Source organism: Schistocerca serialis, chromosome 9, assembly GCF_023864345.2.
Source record: "Schistocerca serialis cubense isolate TAMUIC-IGC-003099 chromosome 9, iqSchSeri2.2, whole genome shotgun sequence".
Taxonomy (NCBI): Eukaryota; Metazoa; Arthropoda; class Insecta; order Orthoptera; family Acrididae; genus Schistocerca; species Schistocerca serialis.
Window position 1 is genome coordinate 356,987,484 of NC_064646.1, and position 27,656 is coordinate 357,015,139.

General features: G+C 43.1%; 1 protein-coding gene across 1 annotated transcript in view; it reads left to right on the forward strand.

The window, feature by feature from the left end:
• Window positions 1-27,656, forward strand: part of LOC126419614 (nephrin-like) — a 421,065-nt gene that overhangs the window by 288,758 nt on the left and 104,651 nt on the right. Inside the window, exons 5-8 of the mRNA XM_050086803.1 lie at window positions 1,822-1,967; window positions 5,819-5,963; window positions 12,481-12,611; window positions 19,655-19,814. Of these exons, the coding sequence (XP_049942760.1) occupies window positions 1,822-1,967; window positions 5,819-5,963; window positions 12,481-12,611; window positions 19,655-19,814 (582 nt within the window). The remainder of the gene's footprint in view (window positions 1-1,821; window positions 1,968-5,818; window positions 5,964-12,480; window positions 12,612-19,654; window positions 19,815-27,656) is intronic.

The following is a 27,656-nucleotide window of genomic DNA, read 5'->3' on the forward strand; positions in this document are numbered from 1 at the left end:
AAGTACTGGATGACTGAAGTATGGATATTTGAACGTAGTGGGCAACACTGCTTTTTCACTCTCACGCCTTTGATAGGTTTTTCTTACCCCCACAGAGCTGATTTCCAGACAGTAAGTGATGTGAGTACCAAGTTTGGTTGAAATCGGTCCATTAGTTTAACTATACACCTATTTCTATAATATGTGTGGTTGGCGTCATCTGTCGTAATGACTTTTTTAAGTTATTGATCTGTTGATGACAACCTGCTGAAAAGCGTTATCAGACTTAATAAAGGGGGATCTGGCCAGAAAGCAAAAACTGGGCTCAAACTTCAGTTGCAGGTACATTCATATATAATACACTACTGCCCATTAAAATTACTACACCAAGAAGAAATGCAGATAATAACCGGGTATTCATTGGACAAATATATTATACTAGAACTGACATGTGATTACATTTTCACGCAATTTAGGGGCATAGATCCTGAGAAATCAGTACCCAGAATTACCACCTCTGGCCTTGATACACCTGGGCATTGAGTCAAACAGAGCTAGGATGGCGTGTACAGCGGCCCATGCAGTTTCAACACGATACCACAGTTCATCAAGAGTAGTGACTGGCGTACTGTGACGAGCCAGTTGCTCGGCCACCCTTGACCAGACGTTTTCAATTGGTGAGAGATCTGGAGAATGTATCCAGAAAGGCCCGTACAGGACCTGCAACATGCGGTCGTGCACTATCCTGCTGAAATGCAGGGTTTCACAGGGATCGAATGAAGGGTAGAGCCACAGGTCGTAACATCTGAAATGTAACGTCCACTGTTCAAAGTGCCGTCAATGCGAACAAGAGGTGAGCGAGACGTGTAACCAATGGCACCCGATACCATGACGCCGGGTGATACGCCAGTATGGCGATGACGAATACACGCTTCCAATGTGCGTTCACCGCGATGTCGCCAATCACGGATGCGACCATCATGATGCTGTAAACAGAACCTGGATTCATCCGAAAAAAATGACGTTTTGCCATTCGTGCACCCAGGTTCGTCGTTGAGTACACAATCGCAGGCGCTCCTGTCTGTGATGCAACGTCAAGCGTAACCGCAGCCATGGTCTCCGAGCTAATAGTCCATGCTGCTGGAAACGTTGTCCAACTGTTCGTGCAGATAGTTGTTGTCTTGCAAACGTCCCAATCTGTTGACTCAGGGATCGAGACGTGGCTGCACGATCCGTTAGAGCCTTGCGGACAATATGCCTGTCATCTCGACTGCTAGTGATACGAGGCCGTTGGGATCCAGCACGGCGTTCCGTATTACCCTCGTGAACTCACCGATTCCATTTTCTGCCAACAGTCATAGGATCTTGAACAACGCGAGCAGCAATGTCGCGATACGATAAACCGCAATCGCGATAGGCTACAATCCGACCTTTATCAAAGTCGGAAACGTGATGGTGTGCATTTCAACTCCTTACACGAGGCATCACAACAACGTTTGACCAGGCAACGCCGGTCAACTGCTGTTTGTGTATGAGAAATCGGTTGGAAACTTTCCTCATGCCAGCACGTTGTAGGTGTCGCCATCGACGCCAACCTTGCGTGAATGCTCTGAAAAAGCTAATCATTTGCATATCACAGCATTTTCTGCCTGTCAGTTGAGTTTCGCGTCTGTAGCACGTCCTCTTCGTGGCGTAGCAATTTGAATGGCCTGTAGTGCATGTTGCAGTGCTGGAAAGCGGAGACATATAGTGACCAGCAGTAGATGAAACGATGCATCCACCCATCCCAGGAAGGTAGTTTCAGGCACAGCTGGAGTGACGCCGTTGGCGTGGTGTGTGCAGTTCGGCCCCTGGAAGTGCGACTGACGGAGCGGCCGGACCAGCTGGAGGCGGGCCAGCGCTACCAGGTGGCGTGCGAGTCGACGGGGTCCCGGCCGCCGGCGGTCATCACCTGGTACAAGGGCAACCGTCCGCTCAAGAGGTTCCGGGTACGTACTCGATCGGCATCGCATGCAGGCGCATCCTCTCACAGTGTGTGTTAAAAAAAAAAAAGAAAAAGACCACCTAGCACAGTTGCGCCACGACATGTCCGCTATAGTGTCCTGTGAGCGAATAGCAGCGAAGTTTGTATCCAAGAAAGTCCACTAATACTCCGAACTCCGCAATTTGTTCACAGGTAGGAGAGCGAAGGGCTCTTTCGTGGCGTTTTACTTTGTAATACGTACTGGTGAAGTTCATTGTGAAAAGTCCCCTTAGAAAATTATGAAACATGAAACGTCCCCTTAGAAAAATTATGAATGACTGTGCTGCTAAACTTCTACGCTATTGGATACAAAGACAGCTGAGTAAAACTGAACGTACTCAGGCAGTTCTCTCTTTACTTATTCTGATCACCACTAAACTAACACACAATATTTTTTAGCGCAACGCAGTCTGATTTTCAGCAATCCCTACAAAAGAATGGCCCTCACTAACAATAACCTATACCTTTCATGAATCACTTACCTCACAAAAATCTTCGTTACTCGAACTACTGCATGTTGTGTACATAGTTCCGCGTAGTCAGCGTCTACACAACTTTCCCACTAGAGCGCGCCCCGCTAAGCACAACAGTGCAGGCGCAGCCGTCGTCTGTCTCCGCACTACGAGATGGCGCTGCCATAGAGACGGACCAAATTCTGCTTCCGCCGATCTGCGTATTAATATGTAACGCAGCCAGTGAGATTGCTGCTAACGTAGATCCTTTTCTGCTCTTGGATCACACCCGTGCAGTGATACATGAACGAGCGAGATATTATAACGAGTGCACAGACCTGCGATTGGTCAGTCTGCATTCGTCTGCACCAGTCAGTACAAGTCTGCATTAGTCTGTACCAGTCTACAGTCAAGTTTCAGTCTGCGCCTAATAATATTACCATATTCCTGTACATAACCATGAAGATAAATGTATAGACACTTTGTCAAGTATCAGAGATATATGTGAGAATAAGATTAACGTTCCAATACCAAAGGAACTTCAGATTATCAACTGTAAATAGCATCCGGAACCAAGTTAAGTAATTTTTATGCTTGTTATTATTTTAATACATGTGTGTGAAAATTAATCAAGTTCTGTTTAAAGTTGCTCACCGTCAATCTGCTACTCTAAGCGTGCAACGGCAGAAGATGAACACGCCACGATAAGACCACGAGACATATTGCTGACACTCGCCTACTTCGTTAGAGCGACAAGTCAAATAATCTGGTGGTGTGTGTACTGAAGGTCTTACTGTACGCACACCACACTCCAATACAGCGAGCGCCAATACTGCCAGCTAAATAAAAGATTCTAACTACTGAAGGCACTAACTGCTGATAGATATAGTTAGCAAATGAAAGATTTTGATATTGGCCAAACAATGTATTTACCTTAATAATGTTTAAAAGTCATCTTATATACATCAATCAATTCATGAATCCATCTTTACAAATTTCCTTTTTCTGGCGGGCACACGTCCAGATCGTCTACTTGTAGAAACCTCTCAAAACTGTGGCATCTCTCTCTCCACATCCACCACTGCTGGCGGCTCATCTCCAACTGCCCAACGCTACGTGCTGTTCACATCAAATTGCTCAACACTACACAAGCGAATATTCCAACAATGAGTCCAACTGGCCGGCCGGTGTGGCCGAGCGATTCTAGGCGCTTCAGTCTGGAACCGAGCGACCGCTACGGTCGCAGGTTCGAATCCTGCCTCGGGATGGATGTGTGTGATGTCCTGAGGTTGGTTAGGTTTAAGTAGTTCTAAGTTCTAGGGGACTGATGACCTCAGCTGTTAAGTCCCATAGTGCTCAGAGCCATTTTTTTGAGTCCAACCGGCCACAGACGGCACACAGCACAGTCAGTGATTTTCATACTGAGCGCTACGTGGCGTTACCAACATAGAAACCTAAACAGCCTACATATAACTGGAGTAGCTTGAACAAGACCTGCAATGCCAAACGTTCTTTATTCGAAAGTGATCACAATTTTCTGTGTGGCTCAATCACTCAATGTTTACTTGTCGCCAGTCCCTCAGAAACTAGACTAGGTAACATAAAGCCACATTATAAACACGGAGTTCTAAAATAGTATCTCTTCTGGATGATAATGCTTACTTTGAAATAAACGTGGAATAAAACAGGGTCCATACCAGTCGATGAACATATTCTGGTTGCTAACGGATGCTTTAAAATAAACATGGAATAAAACACGCTCCATAACAGACTATCAACACATGTATATAGGATATATTTTCATTTTATCTAAAAGCACTGGAATATGCAAGTAAATAGCTCACGCAAGTTGTAGGCAGCTGCTCATCCCACACCTAGCGCTACATGCGCGTCGTCTCTACATGACTTCGAAACGAGAAAATGAATTTTTTTATAACTATACTTCTGTATGTAATTGTTAGCATTGCCAAGTGGAGGATATATGAGCAGTATAAAATTATATGACAAGTGAAAAATATTTTAAGAGCACAGAGTCTTGTTACTTCTAAACGAGAGTCGTCCGTAGCTTCCCATCGATACTCGTTTGAACTAAGCACCTTACAGTTTCTGTGTTTAAGCGTTCAAAACAGCTACAATCATTGTCCCGCCCACTTTGGTACTCTTTATGATATTCGAGTAACCTACATACTGCACACATGGCTTATCGCCGATGGTTGACACTTCGATATCGAATCTATAAGCTCACAAGCAGGCAAGGCGCACGAATTGGACACTATGGAAATCAGAGCCGTACTACAGTTGGCGATTCAAGCAGCCAGGACGGGAAAGGTGGACATTGCATATTTTTTTGAACTGAACCGTGCTGCTGCCTGCCGAGAGGTAGTCACACTAGTTCTGTCATACATAATCATTATTGTCTGTTGTTCTGTTATTTTTTAGTAAAACCTTTTCAGAGTTTCAGTCGAGTGTTGTAAGAAAACTCATTTATATTGTTCTTCTTAAGTGAGTTATAGGAATTTTAATACTTCTTTCCGATTAGATGTTTAAACATCTAATTTTTTGCTGCAAATTTAGGTTTTTGTTATCTCTTTTCGTTTGATCGTTTCACCTGTAGTCCTCTAATATCGACATTGGGTCCCAAAGGGAAAAGTGCCCAGTGTGCTCTCCCCAACAAGAGTTAGACATCTTCATACGGAACATCGGACGCATAATTCTACAGGTGAGATCGAATTCGAAGCAATGATTATTTCGAATTAATTAATTTATATTTCTTAAAAATATCTCTGTCCTTTTACATTTAGCCTAATACAAAAATACAGTTGAAAACTGTTTGCTGCAGCCACCTGGTATTGTTTCAAATACTAGAACATTCCAGATGCCTAGAAAGTATGTCCGGAAATCAGGAAAATACGTATAGTTCGTATATATTGTTTTATTATTCTTCTAAACAAGTGCTAAGGATTCAGGGACATGCTCATTCACCTTCAGCTGCCGACGCTACCAAAAGAAAAAAGCGTTGTGCGTCACGAAGTGGTTTACTGGTAAAATTCCGAGGGCATAATTTTTTAAGGGAATTAACCAACGTATAGCTCGCGAAAACACTGCGAAAATACAGAGAGATTCGATCTCACACAGAGACTTACCAATAACCGTTCATCCCACGCATCGCTGGCGCGTGTAGCTGAAAGAATTGACTGTAGTAAACATAGTGCCCTCCGCTGCACACCATATAGTAGCTTGCTCATTATACGCGTAGATATCGATATTATCTCTTGTAAGAATACGAACCACATTTTTTTAAACACAGTGTGTACGTTCTGTGAGCGGCTATTAAAGCGCCTCACTCAGTGTCTCTTGTGTACAGGAGGAGACTCTCGACAACTCGACGCTGAGCGAGCTGATCTTCGTGCCGTCCACGGAGGACGACGGCAAGGTGCTGACGTGCCGCGCCGAGAACCCCAACATCACCGGCGCCTACCTCGAGACCAGCTGGACGCTCAGCGTGTTGTGTGAGTACCACACGCCGCAGGCACGTAACCAGACGTGAGAGTGGGACTGCCTGGCAGCTTTTGCTATAGTCTTACAGCTACCAACAGACATGAAAAATTCATCGTTTCTTCACCAGCAGCGAGATGTGCTCATGCTCGGTTAGAGGTAATGCAATGAATAGTTCTGTGCTGCCTGGGACCAACCCGTCCACTTCAGTGAACGATGAGTTCAAATTCAGATAATGAACAAAAACTCGTCTTATCATTTAATGTGTGTGATAAGGCCGTTGAAGTGTCACTTATTGTACTTTATAAGCTTTCTCATCTCTAATAAAATGTTTTCTAAAATATGTTGTATCGCAGTATTAGTTTACTTGTTACTGTCTGCTATAATGAGAAGAGTTCTCTAGCGGTCTGTTGTGGTAACCATTGTGTACAGTCAAATGACTGTACCTCACAGGGTTTCAGCGTTTAGAGGACCAGCGACACAGCTACGTTATGATGGTTGCATCCAGCAGTGACCCACATTTTTGGCTCGTGTTAACGTGCTCAGCAAACGTGTGTGTGTGGCATCTTACAGGAACCTTTTGCAATTTATTCACAAACATGGCAAATTTGCACTCCGCTATGGTCACGCTATGAGAGCGCGAAACAGGACAAATAAAACAGCATAAACATCTTTTGCTGCTTCAGATCACTTTCAGATTTCATCGAATGGCTTTGGACGGTCCCTAGCAGTTAAATTGCAAAATTTGATGTCGCACTACACTCCAAAGGGATCACATCAGTTGGATTGTTGCCCCACGATATGGTTAGAGAAGGTTTTAATCGTTGCGCCGTACAAGTGCAAACTGTCGCTAAGGTAGCCAAGTTTGTGGAAATCAGTGCCCAAAGGGAAGGAGTAATTTCTTTGACGCTCTTTATACCGCGTCCTCGCGTCTTTTTGTATCGATTTTGAACGGTGGTGTGTCTGAATTATCTTCCTCGGCCACCCATAAGAAAACCGCACGATTTAAATGATAAGCGTCGCTGTTCTGACCTTCATCGCAGAGGTGTCAAAAGAAGCTGCGAAATACTCGTATGGTTAAGAGAGGGTGTGACGACCCTCCTCCTTATCGACACAGCGACGGTAGCGTTGGGCAGAATAATGGTGACATTTGGTGCCAATGTGACACCATTAACTCACCTTACAGCTCAAATGAAATACAGAGCTGTAGCCTTATTCTCACGTGTGTTGACACCTTGCTATTTGAAGCGTCCGCCGAGCCGGATGTTGTAGTTGCTCCATTAAATAAGAAGATTACATTTGAGCAAAACTGCGAACTTATGTGTCGCAATGAGAGCCATTTACGGGGTAATAAAAAGTGGTACGTACTGATTTTGGCATTTGTAATATTGCAGTTTCCTGGAGGCCATTCCTTCCGTTATTGCCGGCCGAAGTGGCCATGCGGTTAAAGGCGCTGCAGTCTGGAACCGCAAGACCGCTAAGGTCGCAGGTTCGAATCCTGCCTCGGGCATGGATGTTTGTGATGTCCTTAGGTTAGTTAGGTTTAACTAGTTCTAAGTTCTAGGGGACTAATGACCTCAGTAGTTGAGTCCCATAGTGCTCAGAGCCATTTGAACCATTTTGAACCTTCCGTTATTTTTATTGCCTTCGACATCTGCATCACCGGGAGAGCCAAAACTATTGGAATAAAACGTAATAGAGTAATACAACACAGAAATATGAAGATTCAGAATTAAAAATACACTGAATGAAATAATAATAGCCTTTCAGTGCTACAATTTCCTTCGTTACACAAAAATTACTTTTGAAAATAGAACTAAGAAAGTGTTTGTCACTTACTAATAACAATCCGTCATGAACCTCAGTTTGTTTGGGAAAACCATGGAAAAGTCAAATGTCTTGAACCTGACTACTTCCCAGTGTATTTCAATGGCTTACAACTACAATAACATAACCAAGGAAGACTAAACTACTCACATGTGAGCACCATTACCTACGGGCCTGTTCACTTCAGTGCAGTACATTTCCAATGCATAATTAAGTGCTCTTAAATTATTTTTACCAGAAATAGGAACCTGGCACGAGTGTGGCTTCCACGATGGATCTGAATGGAAACCTTAATCCGTGAGCCAACTCCATAATATTCCAAGTGATCCCCAAGTTTTCGGCATTTTTGCGATAATTGGACTTTGTGCAATATAACTACTTACAGATCCCCATTATTATGAATGTTTGTTAGACGTCCTATCCACTTGTCGTTGAGTGCCATAGACTATAAGGATTGAAATTATGAAATTTCTGACTTTTTCTGAGTCGTCAGTCTTCTGACTGGTCTGATGTGGCATGCCATGGACCTCTCCTGTACTAACCTCTTCATCTGAGAGTAGCACTTCCAACCTCCGTCGTTAATGTATTCCAATCTCTGCCATTCTCTACAGTTTTCACCGCCTACAGCTCATTCTAGTAGCATGGAAGCTATTCTCCGATGTCTTAACACATTTATTATTCTGTGCCTTCTTGTCAGCATGTTCCACATGTTCCCTTCCTTGCTGATTCTGTAGAGAACCTCCTCTTCTTAATTATTTTCAACAATCTTCTATAGTTCGACATCTGAATTGCTTTGATTCTTTTCTGTTTCTATTTTTTCACATTCCATGAGTCACTATGAGTCACTACAATTCAATGACGTGTCCCAGATGTACATTATTAGGAATTTCTCCTTCAGTGAGAACATCTTAATGGCGACCTTTCCATGACTTCGTAGCATAATTTTTGATATCGTGTTCTCCATACATTGAGAAATAGCGTTTTCGGTGACCTATATTGTTATTATTGTAATAATACCCTCTTTCATATTTAACTCTTGAAGAGATACGACATCCGTACTACTATCACTATTTTGTATCACAGCTCTCTACATATACTCATCAGTGAAACTTGGGTGTAACATTCTTACAATTTATAACGCGACATGAGCGATATAGGAGAGCTTTTTCCCCTTCAACGAAAAATCGGAAGTGTTCTGTAATTTATATAACATTGTGAATGATAAAAATTTCATTTTGTTCTGTTAACGTGTTGTCTTAACCCGAATAATATTTTCATTAATGGCCTTGCTAGTGTTCTTTTATCGTGGTCTAAAGTGTCTGAAAACCTCCAGAATGCATGAACCTAGTCGACAATCGCTAGGCGGCGCTCCTAGTATTTGCGAGCGCCGCTGTCGCCGCCTCAGCTGGGGTGGGCCACGTCCCACGCGCCGGTGTATGGGCCCCGCAGTAGAGCCAGCAACGCAGTGGCCCGGACCTCAGTCGTATTCCGACTGTCCTTTCCCTTGGTTCTTTGTACTCGTCGTTGTTTGGCTCCTGATACTGCTACGTCTAGATTCTCGATTTGGCTCAATCTCCGGACTTGTCATTCTGCCTGTCTTCGTTGTCCATCCATCGCTGTTGTTTTTCCGTGGTTTTCAGACTCATCGTCGACGCTGGTCGTCCTGGTCGTGTCTGATCCCGGTTACTATAGTCATGCTTTGAGCTGTGGCCTCATATTTGGTCATTGCGTAGACTCCATCCTAACAGTTGATATTTTCTGCCATGTGCTGCCACTGTTATGAGAGCTAAATGCCAGGCAACAGTCTCATATATATTTGGTGGGGTTATGTGACAATTAAGCGATCCCTTCTTCTAGTCAGGTTGTGCCACAAGCTCCTTTTCTCCCCAATTCTATTCAATACCTCCTCATTACTTATGTTGAAACGTCCCCTTTTGAACAATTACAAATGACTGTGCTTAAACTGACACACAATATTTTGTTAGCGCAACGCAATCTGACTTTCAATAATCCCTACAAAAGAATGGGCCCTGACTAACAGTAAACTATACCTTTCACAAATCACTTACCTCACAAAAATCTTCGCTACTCAAGCTACTGCAATACAGCGAGCGCCACTACTGCCAGCTAAATAAAAGATTCAAACTACTGAAGGCACTAACTACTGATAGGGATAGTTAGCAAATGAAAGATATTAATAGAGAACAAACAATGTATTTACCTTTATAGTCATAATATATATAGCAGTTCATGACAAATTTCAAAACTCCGCCATCTCTCTCCCCACATCCACCACTGCTGGCGGCTCACCTCCAACTGCGCAACGCTACGCGCTGTTCACATCCAGCTGCCGCTGCCCAACACTACAATGGCAGACAACAATGCAAACTAGCCACAGACTGCACACAGCACAGCCAGTGATTTTCATATTGAGCGCTACGTAACGTTGCCAATAAGAAAACATAAACAGCCTACTTACATAGAGAAAACATAAACAGCCTAGGGGCTATGTAAGTAGGCTGTTTAGGTTTTTTTATTGGTAACGCCACCTCTGTATGAAAATCACTGGCTGTGCTGTGTGCAGTCTGTGGCTGCTTTGCATTGTTGTAATACTCGCCATTGTAGTGTTAGGCAGCTGGATGTGAACAGCGCGTAGCGTTGCGCAGTTGGAGGTGAGCCGCCAGCAGTGGTGGATGTGGGGAGAGAGATGGCGGAGTTTTGAAATTTGTCATGAACTGCTATATTTATATATGATGATATCAAGGTAAATACATTGTTTGTTCTCTATTAATATCTTTCATTTGCTAACTATCCCTATCAGTAGTTAGTGCCTTCAGTAGTTTGAATCTTTTATTTAGCTGGCAGTAGTGGCGCTCGCTGTATTGCAGTAGCTTGAGTAGCGAAGATTTTTGTGAGGTAAGTGATTTGTGAAAGGTATAGGTTAATGTTAGTCAGGGCCATTCTTTTGTAGGGATTTTTGAAAGTCAGATTGCGTTGCGCTAAAAATATTGTATTCAGTTAAGCACAGTCTTGTATAATTGTTCAAAAGGGGACGTTTCAATGTGATCTACCCATCTAATCTTCAGCATCCTTCTGTAGCACAACATTTCGAAAGCTTCTATTCTCTTCTTGTCTAAACTATTTATTGTCCACGTTTCACTTCCATACAAGGCTACACTCCATACAAATACTTTAAGAAACGACTTCCTGACATTTAAATCTATACTCGATGTTAACCAATTTTTCTTCTTCAGAAACTCTTTCCTTGCCATTGCCAGTCTAGATTTTATATCCTGTCTACTTCGACCATCATCAGTTATTTTGCTCCCCAAATAGCGAAACTCATTTACTACTTTAAGTGTCTCATTTCCTAATCTAATTCCCTCAGCATCACCCGACTTAATTCGATTACATTCCATTATAGTCGTTTTGCTTTTGTTGATGTTCATCTTACACCCTCCTTTCAAGACACTGTTCATTCCGGTCAACTGCTCTTCCAGGTCTCTTGCTGTCTCTGACAGAATTACAATGTCATCGGCGAACCTCAAGGTTTTTATTTCTTCTCCATGGATTTTAATACCTACTCCGAATTTTTCCTTTTTTTTCCCTTTATTGCCTGCCCAATATACACATTGAACAGCATTGGGGATACACTACAACCCTGTCTCACTGCCTTCCCAACCACTGCTTCCCTTTTATACCCCTCGACTCTTATAACTGCCATCTGGTTTCTGTACAAATTGTAAATAGCCTTTCGCTCCCTGTATTTTACCCCTGCCACCTTCAGAATTCGAAAGAGAGTATTCCAATCAAGCGAACATACAGTTAAAATAATCTTTAAAATTTTAGAAGAAAAGATCAGATTTGTGCGAATTACTAAGGGACCAAACTGCTGAGGTCATCGGTCCCTAGATTTACAAACTACTTAAAGTAACTTACGCTAAGAACAACACACACACCCCTGCACGAGGGAGGACTCGAACCTCCGGCGGGAGGTCAAATTTTTAAACATTCCAATACGGAGTTGAGTGTTCAAGGAATAGGCATACATAATCTGCAATGTATATGTATTATATACGCTGTCTGGCGCGACACAGCAAACTACTACACAGCTCAAAATATATGTTGACGTTTTGCTATGCTACACCAACCAAACTGCTTTGCATAATTGTATCTACAATTGTGAAAGCGACAGTTTACCATATTTCTCCGAGATACAGGCAGAAAACATCACGTCTAGACCGAACATCGCACTCGATGAGAAAATAACCAAAGCGAAAATTTGGTCACAACTTATCATAAGAGTTTCGCTCATATGCATATGCCTTGACTCCAATGAACGATCTATATGAATCAATGCTAACCTGAAGAGTATGCACTGAAGATCAAACCGCACTCTGGAGAGAAAAACATCAACTCGAAAGTAGCCTATGATTAAACTTAATTATTAACGATGTTGTAAAATACTGTGGCTATATGGTGATTGAGGTGTAAATGCAAATGACAGCGACGAGACCCTTAGAAAATGTTTATTTGTTTCCATTAACTAGTTTTCTAGCGTCTTCAGGCGCCTTTTAAACTGAAGAACGCAGAGCCTTCGCAGTTATCTGTCATTTCAAGAAAGCCAGGAGTCTGTCCCCTGGGGGCGGACCGCGGCAGCGCGGAGATGAGAATGTAGCCGCGGCCTCGCCTCGTGTGTTGCAGTCGCCCCCATCGTGTCTCTGCGGCTGGGCCCCACACTCAACCCTGACGACATCAAGGAGGGAGACGACGTCTACTTCGAGTGCCACGTCAGGGCCAACCCGCCGTGGAGGCGCCTCTCCTGGCTGCACGACGTAAGTACCTTTTGAGGCCGACAGAGGGCAGCACGGCTTGTCGTATCGTCGAAACCGTGATTCGTACCAACTGATGGAGAGAAAAGTACTCAAAAAACAGTTCAACGTTTTGTAAAAGGTTGCTCGAAAACTGGGAAATGAAAGACAGCAGTGAATCGTTTGACACGTCTTTGAATAATGCCCGAAATTATGTACAACAAATGAGGCACGTCAAACGTTTCTCTGAACTTTTGCATTTCTTACCTGTAGACAAATCATTTCACAAAACAGTTGAGCGTATTTTTGTTTTCAGTTTTTTTCGTTTTCAAGTTTTGTTTAGAAATCATGAAAAATACAATTTTTTTTTGCAAGACTAAACCTCACGTTGGTTAACTTGTTCCCCCTTTTTCCATGTTACCATGCTATGAAAATTCGGGCAAAAATTGTTCCTCATACCACTAATTAAGTTTTTCTTAATTAAATTCAAATAACCACACGCTGGTCCATTTTATATTCAACCTGTATGTTTTCCACTCTTCATTTTGCTATGCTAATTACGTTTTCCTTAATTATCCTGGATTCTTTCCAGAAATCTTTTTCGTGAATCTAGACTACATCTGGTTAATTAGATACCTTATTAGTCCATTTCCCCCCCCCCCCCCCTTCGCTTGGCTATAATAATTAGGTGCAAAATTAGTCAGTAATTTCTAGGGGTTTCTATTTTCGCTGCGGCACACAAAAGGACGTATCGAAAATGAATGCTGTTTCTCTTGTGAATCTAAGATGAGACACGATGTGTAAGGGTCAATGTTAGGTGAAGGCTGCATTTGTCCGCTTAGGTTTTACGTAATTAAATATTCTATTCGTTACAGAATTAGTGTCGTTTTCAAGCCATTATCCAGAAAATACACATTAAACAACAAAAAGTACTAAACAATAACAGAGCTCCCTATGCTTTGCTAATTCTTGGACTTACCTCGCTCTCCATCCCTCTCTTTCAGTCCTTCTTTTGACTATCTTACATCAATAATTTACCGCATGTATTGTAGAAATTTATTTTATGAGCTCCTTATATGCTACCAGTTTCGCCATTACATTGATGCCATCTTCAGGCCCCACATGTCATAGACGCGAAATCGCTCTACACGGAGCCATGTAACTGGATTCGTGAATCAAATCACTATGCAACAGCTCTTGGTGGCCAGGCGGCACAGACTTGACCTGTCCCCATCCTTCCTACCCATACCACAGAACCAATCATTCTCCCACATTATACCTATCCCCACAATCAACCCATATGTATTATATTTAACTACCCCAAAAGACTAGTCCTCGTTCCCTTTTCTAATTACTCCCAATAAACGCAATTTCTCCAAGGTGGCGTGCGATATAGTACAGTATTTGTTGCCACTTTCTCGCAGACCTTTGTTTTTAAACGTCATACTACATTTGTCTACGTGCTACCTCAAATATCACCGAAGATACGATTGTTTTCATATGCATTCTTTCTTTCTTTTGCTACTGCCTTTACCCCACATTGTGCGCAGGGTCGGCAGGGTTAAGTACGGATTTGCCACGGTGAATGTCAAGGTGTGGCCAGATGCCCTCCCTCCCGCCACCCCATACCTCCCAGGACAGAATTAGTTTACCCCAGCTGTCTGCGTCTAGTGTAAATCGTGAAAGAGTGTGAATCTGTTTCAAATGTCTGCGAGTCGTGTAACTGAGGCGGGACGTGGAGACCAGCCCGGTATTCACCTAGGAGGATGTGCGAAACCGCCTAAAAACTACATCCAGCCTGGCCGGCACACCGTTAAACCACCGGTCGCATTCGATCCGGGGCTGGCGCGCCTACCCGAGTCCAGGAAGCAGCGCGCTAGTGTTGTCGGCTATCCTGGCAGGTTGTTTTCATATACATTGCCTGACCAGAAAGTGAGACATCCAGATGGGAGGGAGACGTTATTTCAGTGATAACAGATTCTAGGTAAATTTACAAAGAATATGGCTCTTTTTGGAGCCCAGTTATCATAGTGATGTTGTATCCACTCTGGCTTCAATGTATGCCTTGGTTCACTTGAGACTGGTATCATAGTTGTTGTATCCCCTGCCGAGCTGAGCTAACCCCCAACTGTTGCAACCAGTCCTTGATTTCCAGGATACTTGCACTGAGATTGAACATGTTCATGGAGACACATGCCATGTGTGGATGAGGACTGTTCTGTTGAAGAATACCACTAACGATACTGTCGCATACGAGGCAACACGTGAGGACGTGAGATGTCTGTGAAATCCATTGTGATATCAGATTTTTCTAAATGACTAGCCGTTACCTGATACTTGATGGCTCCCTACACCATGACACCAGAATGACACCTATTTTCCTCTCCACAACTTTGTGAGAATGAAACCTCTCATCAGATTATCGGCATATTCACTGACGATGATCATCCAGGGTAGTGCTGGACCGTGACTCTTTGCTGATCGTAAGGCTACGCTCAAATTGAGACGCTTATAGCGCGTGTGGCGCGACGCAGCGCAGTGCGCATTTTTGTAACTTCACTGGTTCATATGGGACCGTGTAAATTGCGACGCGACGCAACTGGGACGCAACAGGCACCAGTGCCAGGTCGCGCGACGTTGTGGATGAAGCGGGGACCGGGAAGGCAGTCATGCGGCATGGCGCATATGGGCAGTGAAAGTATTCCCCATCCGAAAAATACGGTCTTACTGTATACTGAATTTTATTATCACTGAGTAATGTTTCGTTTGTCGCCGTTTAAGCGCTCCATCTCTTTTCGTTAGTACATAAAAGTTTTCAATAACAAATATCTGTTTTGTTTATTCTTTTGCCAATAACAATACACAGTTCAATAACTGGTGTGCCATTAGCCACTGGGATTATATCTTCTGCCTCCATAACGTTTTCAGATCGTAAGAACGGACAGTCGATTCATCGTGAAGGTAGTGAATAAGGAAGGAAGGAATATTATAAAATCACGTGATTTAGAAGCAAGGCAGGAATTCAAAATAAGGTTATCAACTTGTTGCCTGTTATGCTGACGTATCTGTACGACCTGTTGCAAAAAGTCGAAAAGGCGTAATTTCCACTGATATGACCCCTTTGTGCATCTGGAAAAAATCGTCCAAGGAACAAAGTACATAAGTTTCTCTGTCGTTACTTGTATATGGATGTAATAAGAGACATTATACACTATTGGTCATTAAAATTGTTACACCCGAAGATGACGTTTTACAGACGCGAAATTTAACCGACAGGAATAAGATGTAGTGATATGCAAATGAATAGCTTTTCACAGTATTCACACAAGGTTGGCGCCGGTGGCGACACCTACATCGTGCTGACATGAGGAAAGTTTCCAACCGATCTCTCATACACAAACGCAGTTGACCGGCGGCCTGGTGAAACGTTGTTGTGATGCCTCGTGTAAGGAGGGGAAATGCATACCATAACGTTTCCGACTTCGATAAAGGTCGGATTGTAGCCTATAGCGATTGCGGTTTATCGTATCGTGAAATTGCTGCTCGCGTTGGTCGAGATCCAATGACTGTTAGCAGAATATGGAATCGGTGGGTTCAGGAGGGTAATACGGAACGCAGTACTGGTTCCCAACGGCCTCGTATCACTAGCAGTCGAGGTGACAGGCATCTTATCCACATGGCTGTAACGGATCGTGCAGCCACGTCTCGATCCCTGAGTCAACAGATGGGAACGTTTGCAAGACAACAACCGTCTGCACGAACAGTTCGACGACGTTTGCAGCAGCATGGACTATCAGCTCGGAGACCATGGCTGCGGTTACCCTTGACGCTGCATCACAGACAAGAGCGCGTGCGATGGTGTACTCAACGACGAACCTGGGTGCACGAATGGCAAAACGTCATTTTTTCGGATGAATCCAGATTCTGTATACATCATCATGATGGTCGCATCCGTGTTTGGCGACATCGCGGTGAAAGCACATTGAAAGCGTGTATTCGTCATCGCCATACTGGCGTATCAACCTGCGTGATGGTATGAGTTGCCATTGGTTACACGTCTTGGTCACCTCTTGTTCGGATTGAAGGCATCTTGAACAGTGGACGTTACATTTCAGATGTAACGACCCGTGGCTCTACACTTCATTCGAACCCTGTGAAACCCTACATTTCATTAGGATAATGCACGACCGCGTGTTGCAGGTCCTGTACGGGCCTTTCTGGATACAGAAACTGTTCAACTGCTGCCCTGCCCAGCACATTCGCCAGATCTCTCACCAATTGGAAACGCCTGGTCAATGGTGGCCGAGCAACTGGCTTGTCACAATACGCCAGTCACTACCCGTGATAAGCTGTGGTATCGTGTTGAAGCTACATGGGCAGCTGGACCTGTACCCACCATCCAAGCTCCGTTTGACTCAATGCCCAGGCTTATCAAAGCCGTTATTATTTCCAGAGGTGGTAGTTCTGGGTACTGATTTTTGATGATATATGCACCCAAATTGATTGAAAATGTAATCACATGTCAGTTCTAGTATAGTATATCTGTCCAATGAATACCCGTTTATCATCTGCATTTCTTCTTCGTGTAGCAATTCAAATTGCCAGTAGCGTACTATGTACGTGTGGACATCACTGCAAGCTAGAAACAGTCGAAAAGCAGTCACAAATAACAATGTTTTAATTGGCTCACCGTGTTGAGAAAAAGCATTTCAATTGTTGCATACACATTGTCAGCATTAATAAAGTAAGTATTCAAGAGGCTACAGAAACGAAGAAAATGTTCTGTATTATTACGAAAGTAGGAGTATTCAGAAAGAGTGTGGTGATCAGATATATTTAATTTATTGAAATGTATTGCTGACGAAGGCATCTCTACCTTCATGACAATGTTTTCTAACTCCCGCTCACACGGCACACATGGCTAGCTTCCGCATTCCTTTCACGCGAATTATGCTTTGCTGCTAAATATGCACTGACCATTGTGTTGTGCGACAGATCAATTGTTTATTTTTCTCTACTATTTTATTCGCGAATCACACATTGTCATTTTGCAAGCTGTAGGTGAGAAACCAATATCTGGCATGTGGCATATCATTCCACCTGAAGGCAATGGTCGTCATTATTTTAATACTGCTCAGATCAGGAGAAGGAATAAAACCATTTGATAAGATTCCATTCTAGTAATTCAGTGTTAGAAATACGATGGGTTACGGGGATTCAATCAAAATTCCAACAGAATTGGCAATTTTGTGTGAATTGATAACCTATTCTCACTCGAAGAAGCATTACCATTTATGAGTAACGGCCACATTTTTCTTGTTGACATGTTTAATTGTACTTCCTTTGCCAAAACACAGTGTAATTTGCTCAAACTCATCTCACAGCAGCTATTGTAACAGAATTTGATACAGAGTGTGTCATTAAACAAGTAATAGGCAGTCAAAGAGCTCAACAACTTACGAAAAACTTCATACTGTCGGTTTGCAATAATATAAGAGAAGAAATTTCATGTTTATTTTCACATTAGGAAACGCTTGTTTCACTGGCTGTAGATAATTCTTAAAATATTACAGTGACTGGAGTGAAAAAAATAAAAAAGGATGTATAACTAATGGTATATCGCCATACATAAGAAAATTTCGTGTCTTTACGAAGTGGCAAAATATTGTCCTCTTTGTGTACTATCAAACTCTCGTTTCGATGTCTCAAGCGGTTTAGGAGATATGAGAGATAGTTTGAATACTTCATTCTCGCGGGCGTCAGATCAGGAGTGAGCGCGCTACATAGGATCCATTTTCTCGAGATCGGAGGCAGATAGAGTCTTCCCCCCAAGTCTAAAGTAATATTTAACATGTTGGCTAAATTTCGTACGCAGCAAGATATTGTGTAATACGAACCAAACGCAAAATCTTAGCGACCCCTAGTTTTCATTGCCAACTTTTCGAATTTTGCTTAGCATCTTACTAAAATGTATATACCACAATAAATATAGCCATTAGCGAGATTATGGGCACTTTGCCCCGAAGCTGACGTATAACGCTACAAGCAAGGCAAGAATGAAATATTTTACTGAATAGTTTGTGTAAAATCGTTTGAGAAAGATAACAGTGTGCTCGCGCCTCGTTGCTGTCAGCCCAGAGCGTCGTCAACCGGCACGTGCAAAGCACGTGTACGTGTCTCAATATGTGTTGGACCAGCACGACACGTGCGGAACGTGCGCGTCTAACTGTGTGTCGTGTCACGTCACACGTGCTATAGGTGTCTCAATTTTCGCTTAGCTTAAGGCGATGCCATGATTTCCCGAGACGGAATTACTTTAAACGCATTTACTAGCTTTGTGGTGATAATTCTACTCCGCCTTGGATGGCAATTCCCTAGTCTGCTTGCTACTACTCTATTGGCACTGGTGCAAGACGACACAGACTGTTGCATGGTGTCCGTAACTCCTTCTCGGAAGCAAGGAAAGATTTGAAGGGGCTATGTTGCACTTGGTATACGACATAAGGATACTCCATTGTGGTGGTCAGACGTGGTCAACGGAAACCTTGACGACAAGTATATCTAGCCTCTCGTTTCCATTGAATCCATATTGGGCAGCTGTCACATAAAAATCCATAACAAATCTGGAAATCGCACGATTCGACCAGCCAGCCAAATAAAGATCCACAATGAGGCCTCTTTCAATCTCTGTCAAGTAATGACAACGTTGTGTCACTCAAGTATGCAACAACTCCGTGTCTTTCACAGCGGATACTGAACGTCTGACGCTGTTCGTTTTCCTTACATATACTTCCAGGCCTGGTAATAACCCTGAAGACGAACAGCGTTAACGCACTCTCGTGGCAGTTCTGCCTTTCACAGAGATTTGCAACTCCAACAACTGACATAGCCGCCGGTGGTGTGTACATGTACTAAATGACATTGACATCCGACCATGTGTTCTGGCTGCTTCGCTTTTCTATTCAGGCAATGTTGTATTGCGTAACTCTTTCTAATTATGTGAACTGTGGTTATCTTTGTCTGCTGTGAATGGTGCAGAGACTGCAAGTCCTCTTGCTGGTCCACAGGACGCGCCGCTGAGCCACAATCAGAGCGCGCACGTCATCCACAGCAACCAGAGCCTGGTGCTGCAGAAGGTTTCGCGCCAGGGTGCCGGCCGCTACGTCTGCGTCGCCGCTAACGCCCAGGGAGAGGCCGCCTCCAACGAGCTCGACTTCCGGGTCAAGTGTGAGTACAGACCGCTACTCTACTCTGCTCTACCGTGCTTTACCGCTGCGCCACGACTGGACATTGCGATATCTCACCTACGTGGTGGAAGCTCTTCACACATTAATTTACTTCCTACTTTTCCTTTAAACCAGGCAATGGCCTTGCCGCAGTGTTTATACCAGTTCCCGCGAGATCACCGAAGTTAAGCGCTGTCGGGCGTGGTCGGCACTTGGATGGGTGACCATCCAGGTTATCATGCGCTGTTGCCATTTTTCTGGGTGCACTCAGCCTCTTGATGCCAATTGAGGAGCTACTCGACCGAATAGTAGCGGCTTCGGTCAAGAATACCATCACAACGACCGGGAGAGCGGTGTGCTGACCCCACGCTCCTCGTATCCGCATTCTCCACGGAGGATGACACGGCGGTCGGATGTCCCGGTAGGCCACTCGTTGCCTGAAGGCGGAGTGCTTTTCCTTTAAACGTGCTATTTAGATTCTGGGACAGACCACAAGATACACATACGTTGAGGTGACACAAGAATTGGGATACCTCCCAATATCGTGTCGCAGCTCCTTTTACTGGGCGTAGTGCAGCAACTAGATGTGGCATGCACTCAATATGACGTTTGAAGTCCCCTGCAGATATATTGAGCTGTGCTGCCTCTATAGCTGTCATAACTACGAAAGTGTTGCCATTGCAGAAGTTTGTGCATGAACTGACCTCTCGATTATGTCCCATATATGTTCGATGGGATTCATGTCGGGAAATCTGGATGGCCAAATCATTTGTTCGAGTTGTCCAGGATGTTCGTTAAACATGTCGCGACAATTGTGGTCCAGTGACATGACTCACTGTCACGCATAAAAAGTACATCTTTGTTTGGAACATGTAATCCATTAATGGCTGTGAAAGGTTTCTGAGTAGTAAAACATAACCATTTCCGGTCAACGATCGGTTCCGTTGGACCAGCGGACCCAGTTCTTTCTATGTAAACACAGCCCACACCATTGTGGAGCCACTGCAAGCTTGCGCAGTGCTTTCTTGACACTTAAGTACGTGGGCTCACGGGTTCCGCAGCACACTCGAATCCTGTCATCAGCTCTTACCAAATAAAATCGGGGATTATCTGACCAGGCTATGGTTTTCCAGTGTGGGGTGCAACCAATACGGTCGTAAGCCCAGGAGAGACGTTGCAGGCTTTTTTGTGGTGTTCGCAAAGGCACTCGCGTCCGACGTCTGCTGCCATAGCCTATTAACAACAAATTTCACAATATTGGCCTGATACGTTCGACGTACGTCTCACATTGGTTTCTGCGGTTATTTATACTGTGATGCTTGTTTGTTCGCACTGATAACTTTACGCAAACACCGCTGCTCTCGGTCCTGAAGTGAAGGACATCGGCAACTGCGTTGTCCGTGGTGAAAGGTAATGCCTGAAATGTACTATTCTCGTCGGCAACTGTTAACACTGTGTATGGCAGAATATTTAATTCCTGTCGATTTCCGAAATGGAATGTCGCATGCATCTGGCTTTCCCCAATGTAAAGTTGTATATGGGGTGTGCCAAAAAGGGCTTTCCAATTATGCCCGCAAACCCACCGTCGTCGCGACTCACGACAGCACAGATATCGCTTCGCCGTCCTCCTCCCCTCCCGGCAGCCGAGCTGATCTCAAAATTTGTGTATATATTGTCCCGACTAGTTAAGAACCATTCCCTGCTGTGTGGGTCGGGCATAAAACATCTCTGAATCACGTTGTGAATCTAGTCGTGTGAACTAGCAGTTGAAAATTGATCGCGTTTTTCCAGAGATAATTTAATACACTTTCAATCACGACAGATCCAAAGACAGGTTTTTTTTATTACGCTGGAGTAAGATATTAAGTGAGTTTCAGTCTATTTTTACTAATTTGTTTTCCTGAGTAATTTGATATAGTTACTTTAGCAGTCTCTATGCATTCGTTGAATCCTATTAAATCTGTTTGTATAAAGGTTCATCAGCTTCCTTCAATAACCCTTGAATGTTCACAGATATTATTGTCTATGTACTAGCTAATTATGGAATTTAGTAAATACTAGGAATGTCTCGTATATTTCTGTTTTATTGACACAATTAAGTTCTTAAGTTAATGAGAGATGGCACTGGGGGATCAATGAAAGGAGAGTTGATCCTAGCGTGTATTGTTTCGGTATGACAACAGTCAGTCAGTACTACATTCCTTCTCGTATCTATCACCAAATATATGCTTTCCCATGAAACTGTCCTTTGCCATTAATGTCTGATAAATTATAAATATGTCTCTGGGCCTTATAATGTCCAAGCTTCTCAGTCCTCACGACATGATATTAATTATGGGTTCGAATCCTTTCAATGACTGTCCAGCACAAATTTAGTTGTTTAACGGGCACTATTTATCACTTCTCGTTTATTAGCGGAATCACGTTGACAACGAGCGGCAAAGATAAGGTAAAAACTATTTTCGGTCCCAATACTCTTTAATAAATCGCATACAGCGAATGAATTCCTAATTCAACATAAAAGTTTCCGTATTGTCAATTAATCTTTTCACAACCGTAAGTATACGATCGTAGCGTTTCGTCTAACACGTACAATCACCATTCACTTGAATATCAATGTTCGTACACCCAATCACTTCTAATTGACTCCGTCTCTGAATTTATCCCAAAATAATCTATTCTCCACAACTCCAGTGTCTAACCTACTTCTAAGAATGCAATTTAATTAGGCTTCTAATCCCAAAATTCCGACTACCACGGAAAAACTGCGTACACACTCCGCCACCGCTGAAAACAAAAACTCAAGAGACCTAACAATGCTGCGCAGTGGTTTGTATATTACATTCAAAAGGAAACGCAACTCTGTTATGTCTTCCTTGTATTCCCTTTGTACTACTTTGCGTTACTCTATTTATAATATCTACTCTTTGTAAAATTTTAACTAACTGTTACTTCGAAATACAACTACCCTTTTTTGGCTCTTAGGTCATTTCGTATTACAGAATTTAATTTAATACTCGTTTCTGTACAACCACTGTCTAAAGAGCGGTTACACAATCTCGAAAATTCATACAAACTTATTAATACAACTTACACACATGGTCATAGTGCCATCTTGAGGGAAAAAGGAATCAGGTTTTGACTCACGTGGTACGCTAGTACAACATCGCGCCACCCCGGACGCTAGCGGCAATTGCAGCGAAGATGGCTGGCTTTACTGGTCCCAAGCATGTCGGCTTTGTGTTTTAGTTTGAAGGGTCGAGTCATTGACAAGTGTGAAATGTAATTTTCTGGGCGTGTTTTTCATAAATCGCGTAAATGCATCATTGAAACTAGCTGTATAGCTAAGAATAATAAAACCTCAGGTCTTCCACATGCATACGAGAATGTCGTAGAGTAAGGGAGACAAAGCTTTATGAACAGTCCCACAAAACCGACCCAGTTTGTTCCTAGGGAGCTGGACGTCCAACACATGATTATTTGGCGTGTATTAAGAAATCAGTTGCATGCCTGTTGTCTGGGATTTTCTAAATGTTTGTTTTCCAGATAAGTGGACTAGTCGAGGCGCGCCAATTGCTTGACTCTCACATTCACCATGCCCGACATCTCTCTATCTCTTCTTTTCAGGATTCATCAGTAATATTTGTCCCATCCTTGTCTGGCTTCTCTACGGGAGCTCAGAGATAGAATTTACAACGCAATTGAGCAAGTCACACCTGGCATGGTGCATTGTGTATGGCAAGAAACAGAGTTCAAATGAGATGAGAACTGCTTGAAGTCACACTGAACTTGTTTGTGTTGTGTTCACCTTCGTAGACAAGGGTAAGGAGAGGTGGGCTGAGAGTAACGCTGCAACTGTCATCATAGGAAAGCTAGACAGGTGCAGAACTGATTAGTGTGAAATGACACAGCAAACAGAACAATTACTTAACTTGTATTTCTCAAAACGTATGAAAATTCATTACAAACGAAGCGACAAGACATAGAGTCCGGTTCATACAATAGCAACAGCAGTGAAGTTGAAGCCGTAAGTAGGTGCCGACTGCATGGTGTCCTATAACGAAGTGGCTCCGAGCGCGAGTGGGCTGGAACGCTGCCGCTGGCCTTCCTGTATTGCGCCGGCAGAGGCCGCTCGCGGTACCGAGCTGCTGGAGGTGTATTGAGAAAAGGCTACTGAAGCTGAAAAGGCCACTGGAGGACAGTGGACATAAGAACGCAAGAAACAACACAGCGAATTTGTGAACAGACTTTGGGAAGAGTACGATAAGACCAGGCTAACAAGTTCAATAGTGCTTTTTAAATGTGCATAATGAAGAACGGAAAATAAAAAGAATAGGTGCAGAGATTTAATTAAGTACACCATAAACACTTTTATTTCTTCAAAACTTGCGAAACTTTTTTGGGTAGTTGCCCATTACAGAGCCAGTCAGTAACTTTGCCTAAAGTTTGATTAACTTCTCGTGGCTGGGATTCAAAGTCATATGATATTTCTTAAAAAACATCATAGTCGCCGTTAGCTATATGAGGTATTTATTATTACGATAGCAAGAGCACTGCAAAAGTCACCTAAACACATCAAAATGAAACACAAACATGAAGCACAGGACATATGTGCATAATTATACTAACATTTCATTAAGATAGTACCGTGATTCTAAGATTAGGTGTGAAATACACATAACTTACGTTTTGACATGAGACTATATAACGTCAAAATGTAGCCTTTTGACTGCGAGAATCCTACAAGATCCGATGGGTACGACATTTATTACATTGTAAAACGCTGTTAAATTTTACCATCGGTCTAATAATCTATCACAAATAAAAGCTCAGGTGCACTGCCGGCCGCGGTGGCCGAGCGGTACTAGGCGCTTCACTCCGGAACCGCGCGACTGCTACGATCGCAGGTTTGAATTCTGACTCGGGCATGGATGTGTGTGATGTCCTTAGGTCAGTTAGGTTTAAGTAGTTCTAAGTTATAGGGGACTGATGACCTCAGATGTTAAGTCCCATAGTGCTCAGAGCCATTTGAACCATTTTTCAGGTGCACTGACAATGTGGAGCTATGTCTGTTGGCGCGAAAATACCTTTACTAAAGATACTATTGCCTGTGCTTGTAGCAAAGATAGTGCACACCAAGGATACTACTTCTAAGTTTTATGTCGTAAAGTCTTTTCGTCTGCCGACATCATACAGCTTTCTAAATAGTGCTACCATTGTAAGGGGCAGTAGGACAGGATGGGAATATTTATTTACAGCATAATAGAGGATAACACGTGTTATCTGTTAAAAAGCTCTCACATTGACTTAAGTGCTCGTAAATGAGATGATGACAGAGCTCTGATATATAATACTTTGTGTGCGTATACATTTTACGAATACGAATGGCGTAAAACGCTCGACAGCAATCCAATTCACTGTGCAGCATCACATATCGGGACAAAACATCACAATACATCTGCACAAATACAGGATGCATCCTACTTATTTACTTAGTCTTGTTTGCTATAATAGAGCCTGGTTGATATAAAGCTTATAAGTTGTATACCTGGTGTCCACTATCTTTGCTACGTGCACAAGCAGTATCTTTAGTAATGTATTTTCGCGCCAACAGACTTAGCTCCACGTGTTGTCAGTGCACCTGAGCTTTTATTTGTGATAGATTATTAAAACGATGGTAACACTGAAAGCCGGCCGATGTGGCCGAGCGGTTCTAGGCGCTTCAGTCTGGAACCGCGCGACCGCTACGGTCGCGGGTTCGAATCCTGCCTCGAGCATGGATGTGTGTGATGTCCTTAGATTAGTTAGGTTTAAGTAGTTCTAGGGGACCGATGACCTCAGATGTTAAGTCCCATAGTGCTCAGAGCCATTTGAACCATTTTGAACCATAACATTGACAATACAGCACATATTTAACAACATTTTACGATATAATAAGTCTCGTGCCCATCGGATCTTGTGGGACTCTCGCAGCCAAAAGGCTACATTTTGACGAGTATATTTCTCACCAATTCTTATAATTACGCTACTATCTTAATGAAATGTTTGTTTAATTATGTATATACACCCTGTGCTTCTACTATTATAGTAGAGCATACCTTTTTTGTTGTGTTTGGGTAACTTTTGCAGTGTTACTTGAAAATGGCCCTAAGGCCGCAATTGGAATCGTAATAACAAATATTTCATACAGTCAACGACGACTATGATCTCTTTCAAGGGCCCGCAGCTCGTGGTCGTGCGGTAGCGTTCTCGCTTCCCACGCCCGGGTTTCCCGGTTCGATTCCCGGCGGGGTCAGGGATTTTCTCTGCCTCGTGATGGCTGGGTGTTGTGTGATGTCCTTAGGTTAGTTAGGTTTAAGAAGTTCTAAGCTCTAGGGGACTGATGACCATAGATGTTAAGTCCCATAGTGCTCAGAGCCATTTTTTTTTCTTTTAAGGAAAATTACCCTAAAGTGTCAGAAACAAAACGTTTAACATAAAAATTCCAGACACAAAGATCTACAATAACATGCATCCTACTGCTGACAATAAGTACCTGTTGCATCTTGATTATTAGTATTTTTTTGCCGCGAAGACGACAGTGACAGGTGACGCTTTAGTAGTACATCATTAGACGGTATGTGACCTTTGTTGTTAATCGATCTATTCATATATTTGTACTATATAAGTGACACAGCGCCACTTGCCGGCTCCCGCTGACGCTATTTGTCGTGTCTGTGTTTTTGGTGTAGTATCCAAATGGTAAAGTAATGGTTAGACAGAATTATAATAATAAAATCTATCCATATGTGGGAATCACAGCAGCTGTTGCGTGCTGGAACTGGGCACTCAGTGATATGGAGTTTTGGATCGGTCCTGTAGGAGTGCTCGGGTAACTGAAGTTGTTACGGTAACCGCTTGCGTAAAGCAGGAAATCCAGGGAGTGCGTGTCGGGCACAAATTTTCTACTGTCGCTAGTAAATTGTATGGCTGTTGACTAATCGTGTTTACAAATTCCGAATACATTTGTTTCATCCCACTGATGATTTTGTGTAACTGTGACTGGATCAGAAGGCGCCAGGTATTGAACAACAATGATCCTAATCCTTGTCACTGATGTTCATTGCCAAACACTTAAGAGATCCACTAACAGAAGCGTGGTACGTAGAGTATAGCAGATACTGTCCCATATTGCAATAGACCAAACTCTCTTTCCTTAGTCACAGTCTACAAAATTCAGTGTAAGCATCTCCTGTCTTTTGATGAACTAGGCCTGGTTGATCGTCCCACCAGTCAAATTATTTGTTAATTATCTTCTTTGCTTTTGTGTCACACTCTTTTTTCCATTTCACGACAAAATTCAGTTGTCCTAATTTTTACGGATGCTTTCTCAGTCTTAGTCAGTGGTCATGTCCAGACATGGACACCAAACAAGCCACAGTATCCTCCTCGAACGGCAACGGCGCTTGGGATTTTCTATGTTTCGTGTCGCAGGGTGACAAGATTGTTTTTCTTTCGCCTCCCAAGTTGACGATGTTCTCTATCGTTTACTTTGCAATATTTATTGCCTACCTCAAAAGTACAAATGGTTATTGCATATCATTTCCGTAAAGGAGGGAAGACACAGTGAGCTGCTTGTTACCATGCTTAGTTTATTACAATTCTGGGGATAGCACATACTGCATATTAATCATTTGTGTGGATAACTGAGTGCTGCTACAATTAAGGAGACGGTTACTTTGCGAGGACCAAGCGTTGCAGCGACAAAAAGCTGGGACTACCTTGTTGCCCTGCCTGCTGTCATATAGTGCAGGTAACACAGTTTCTACCCTGACATGTTTTCTCTCCATTTTCTTACGCTGCT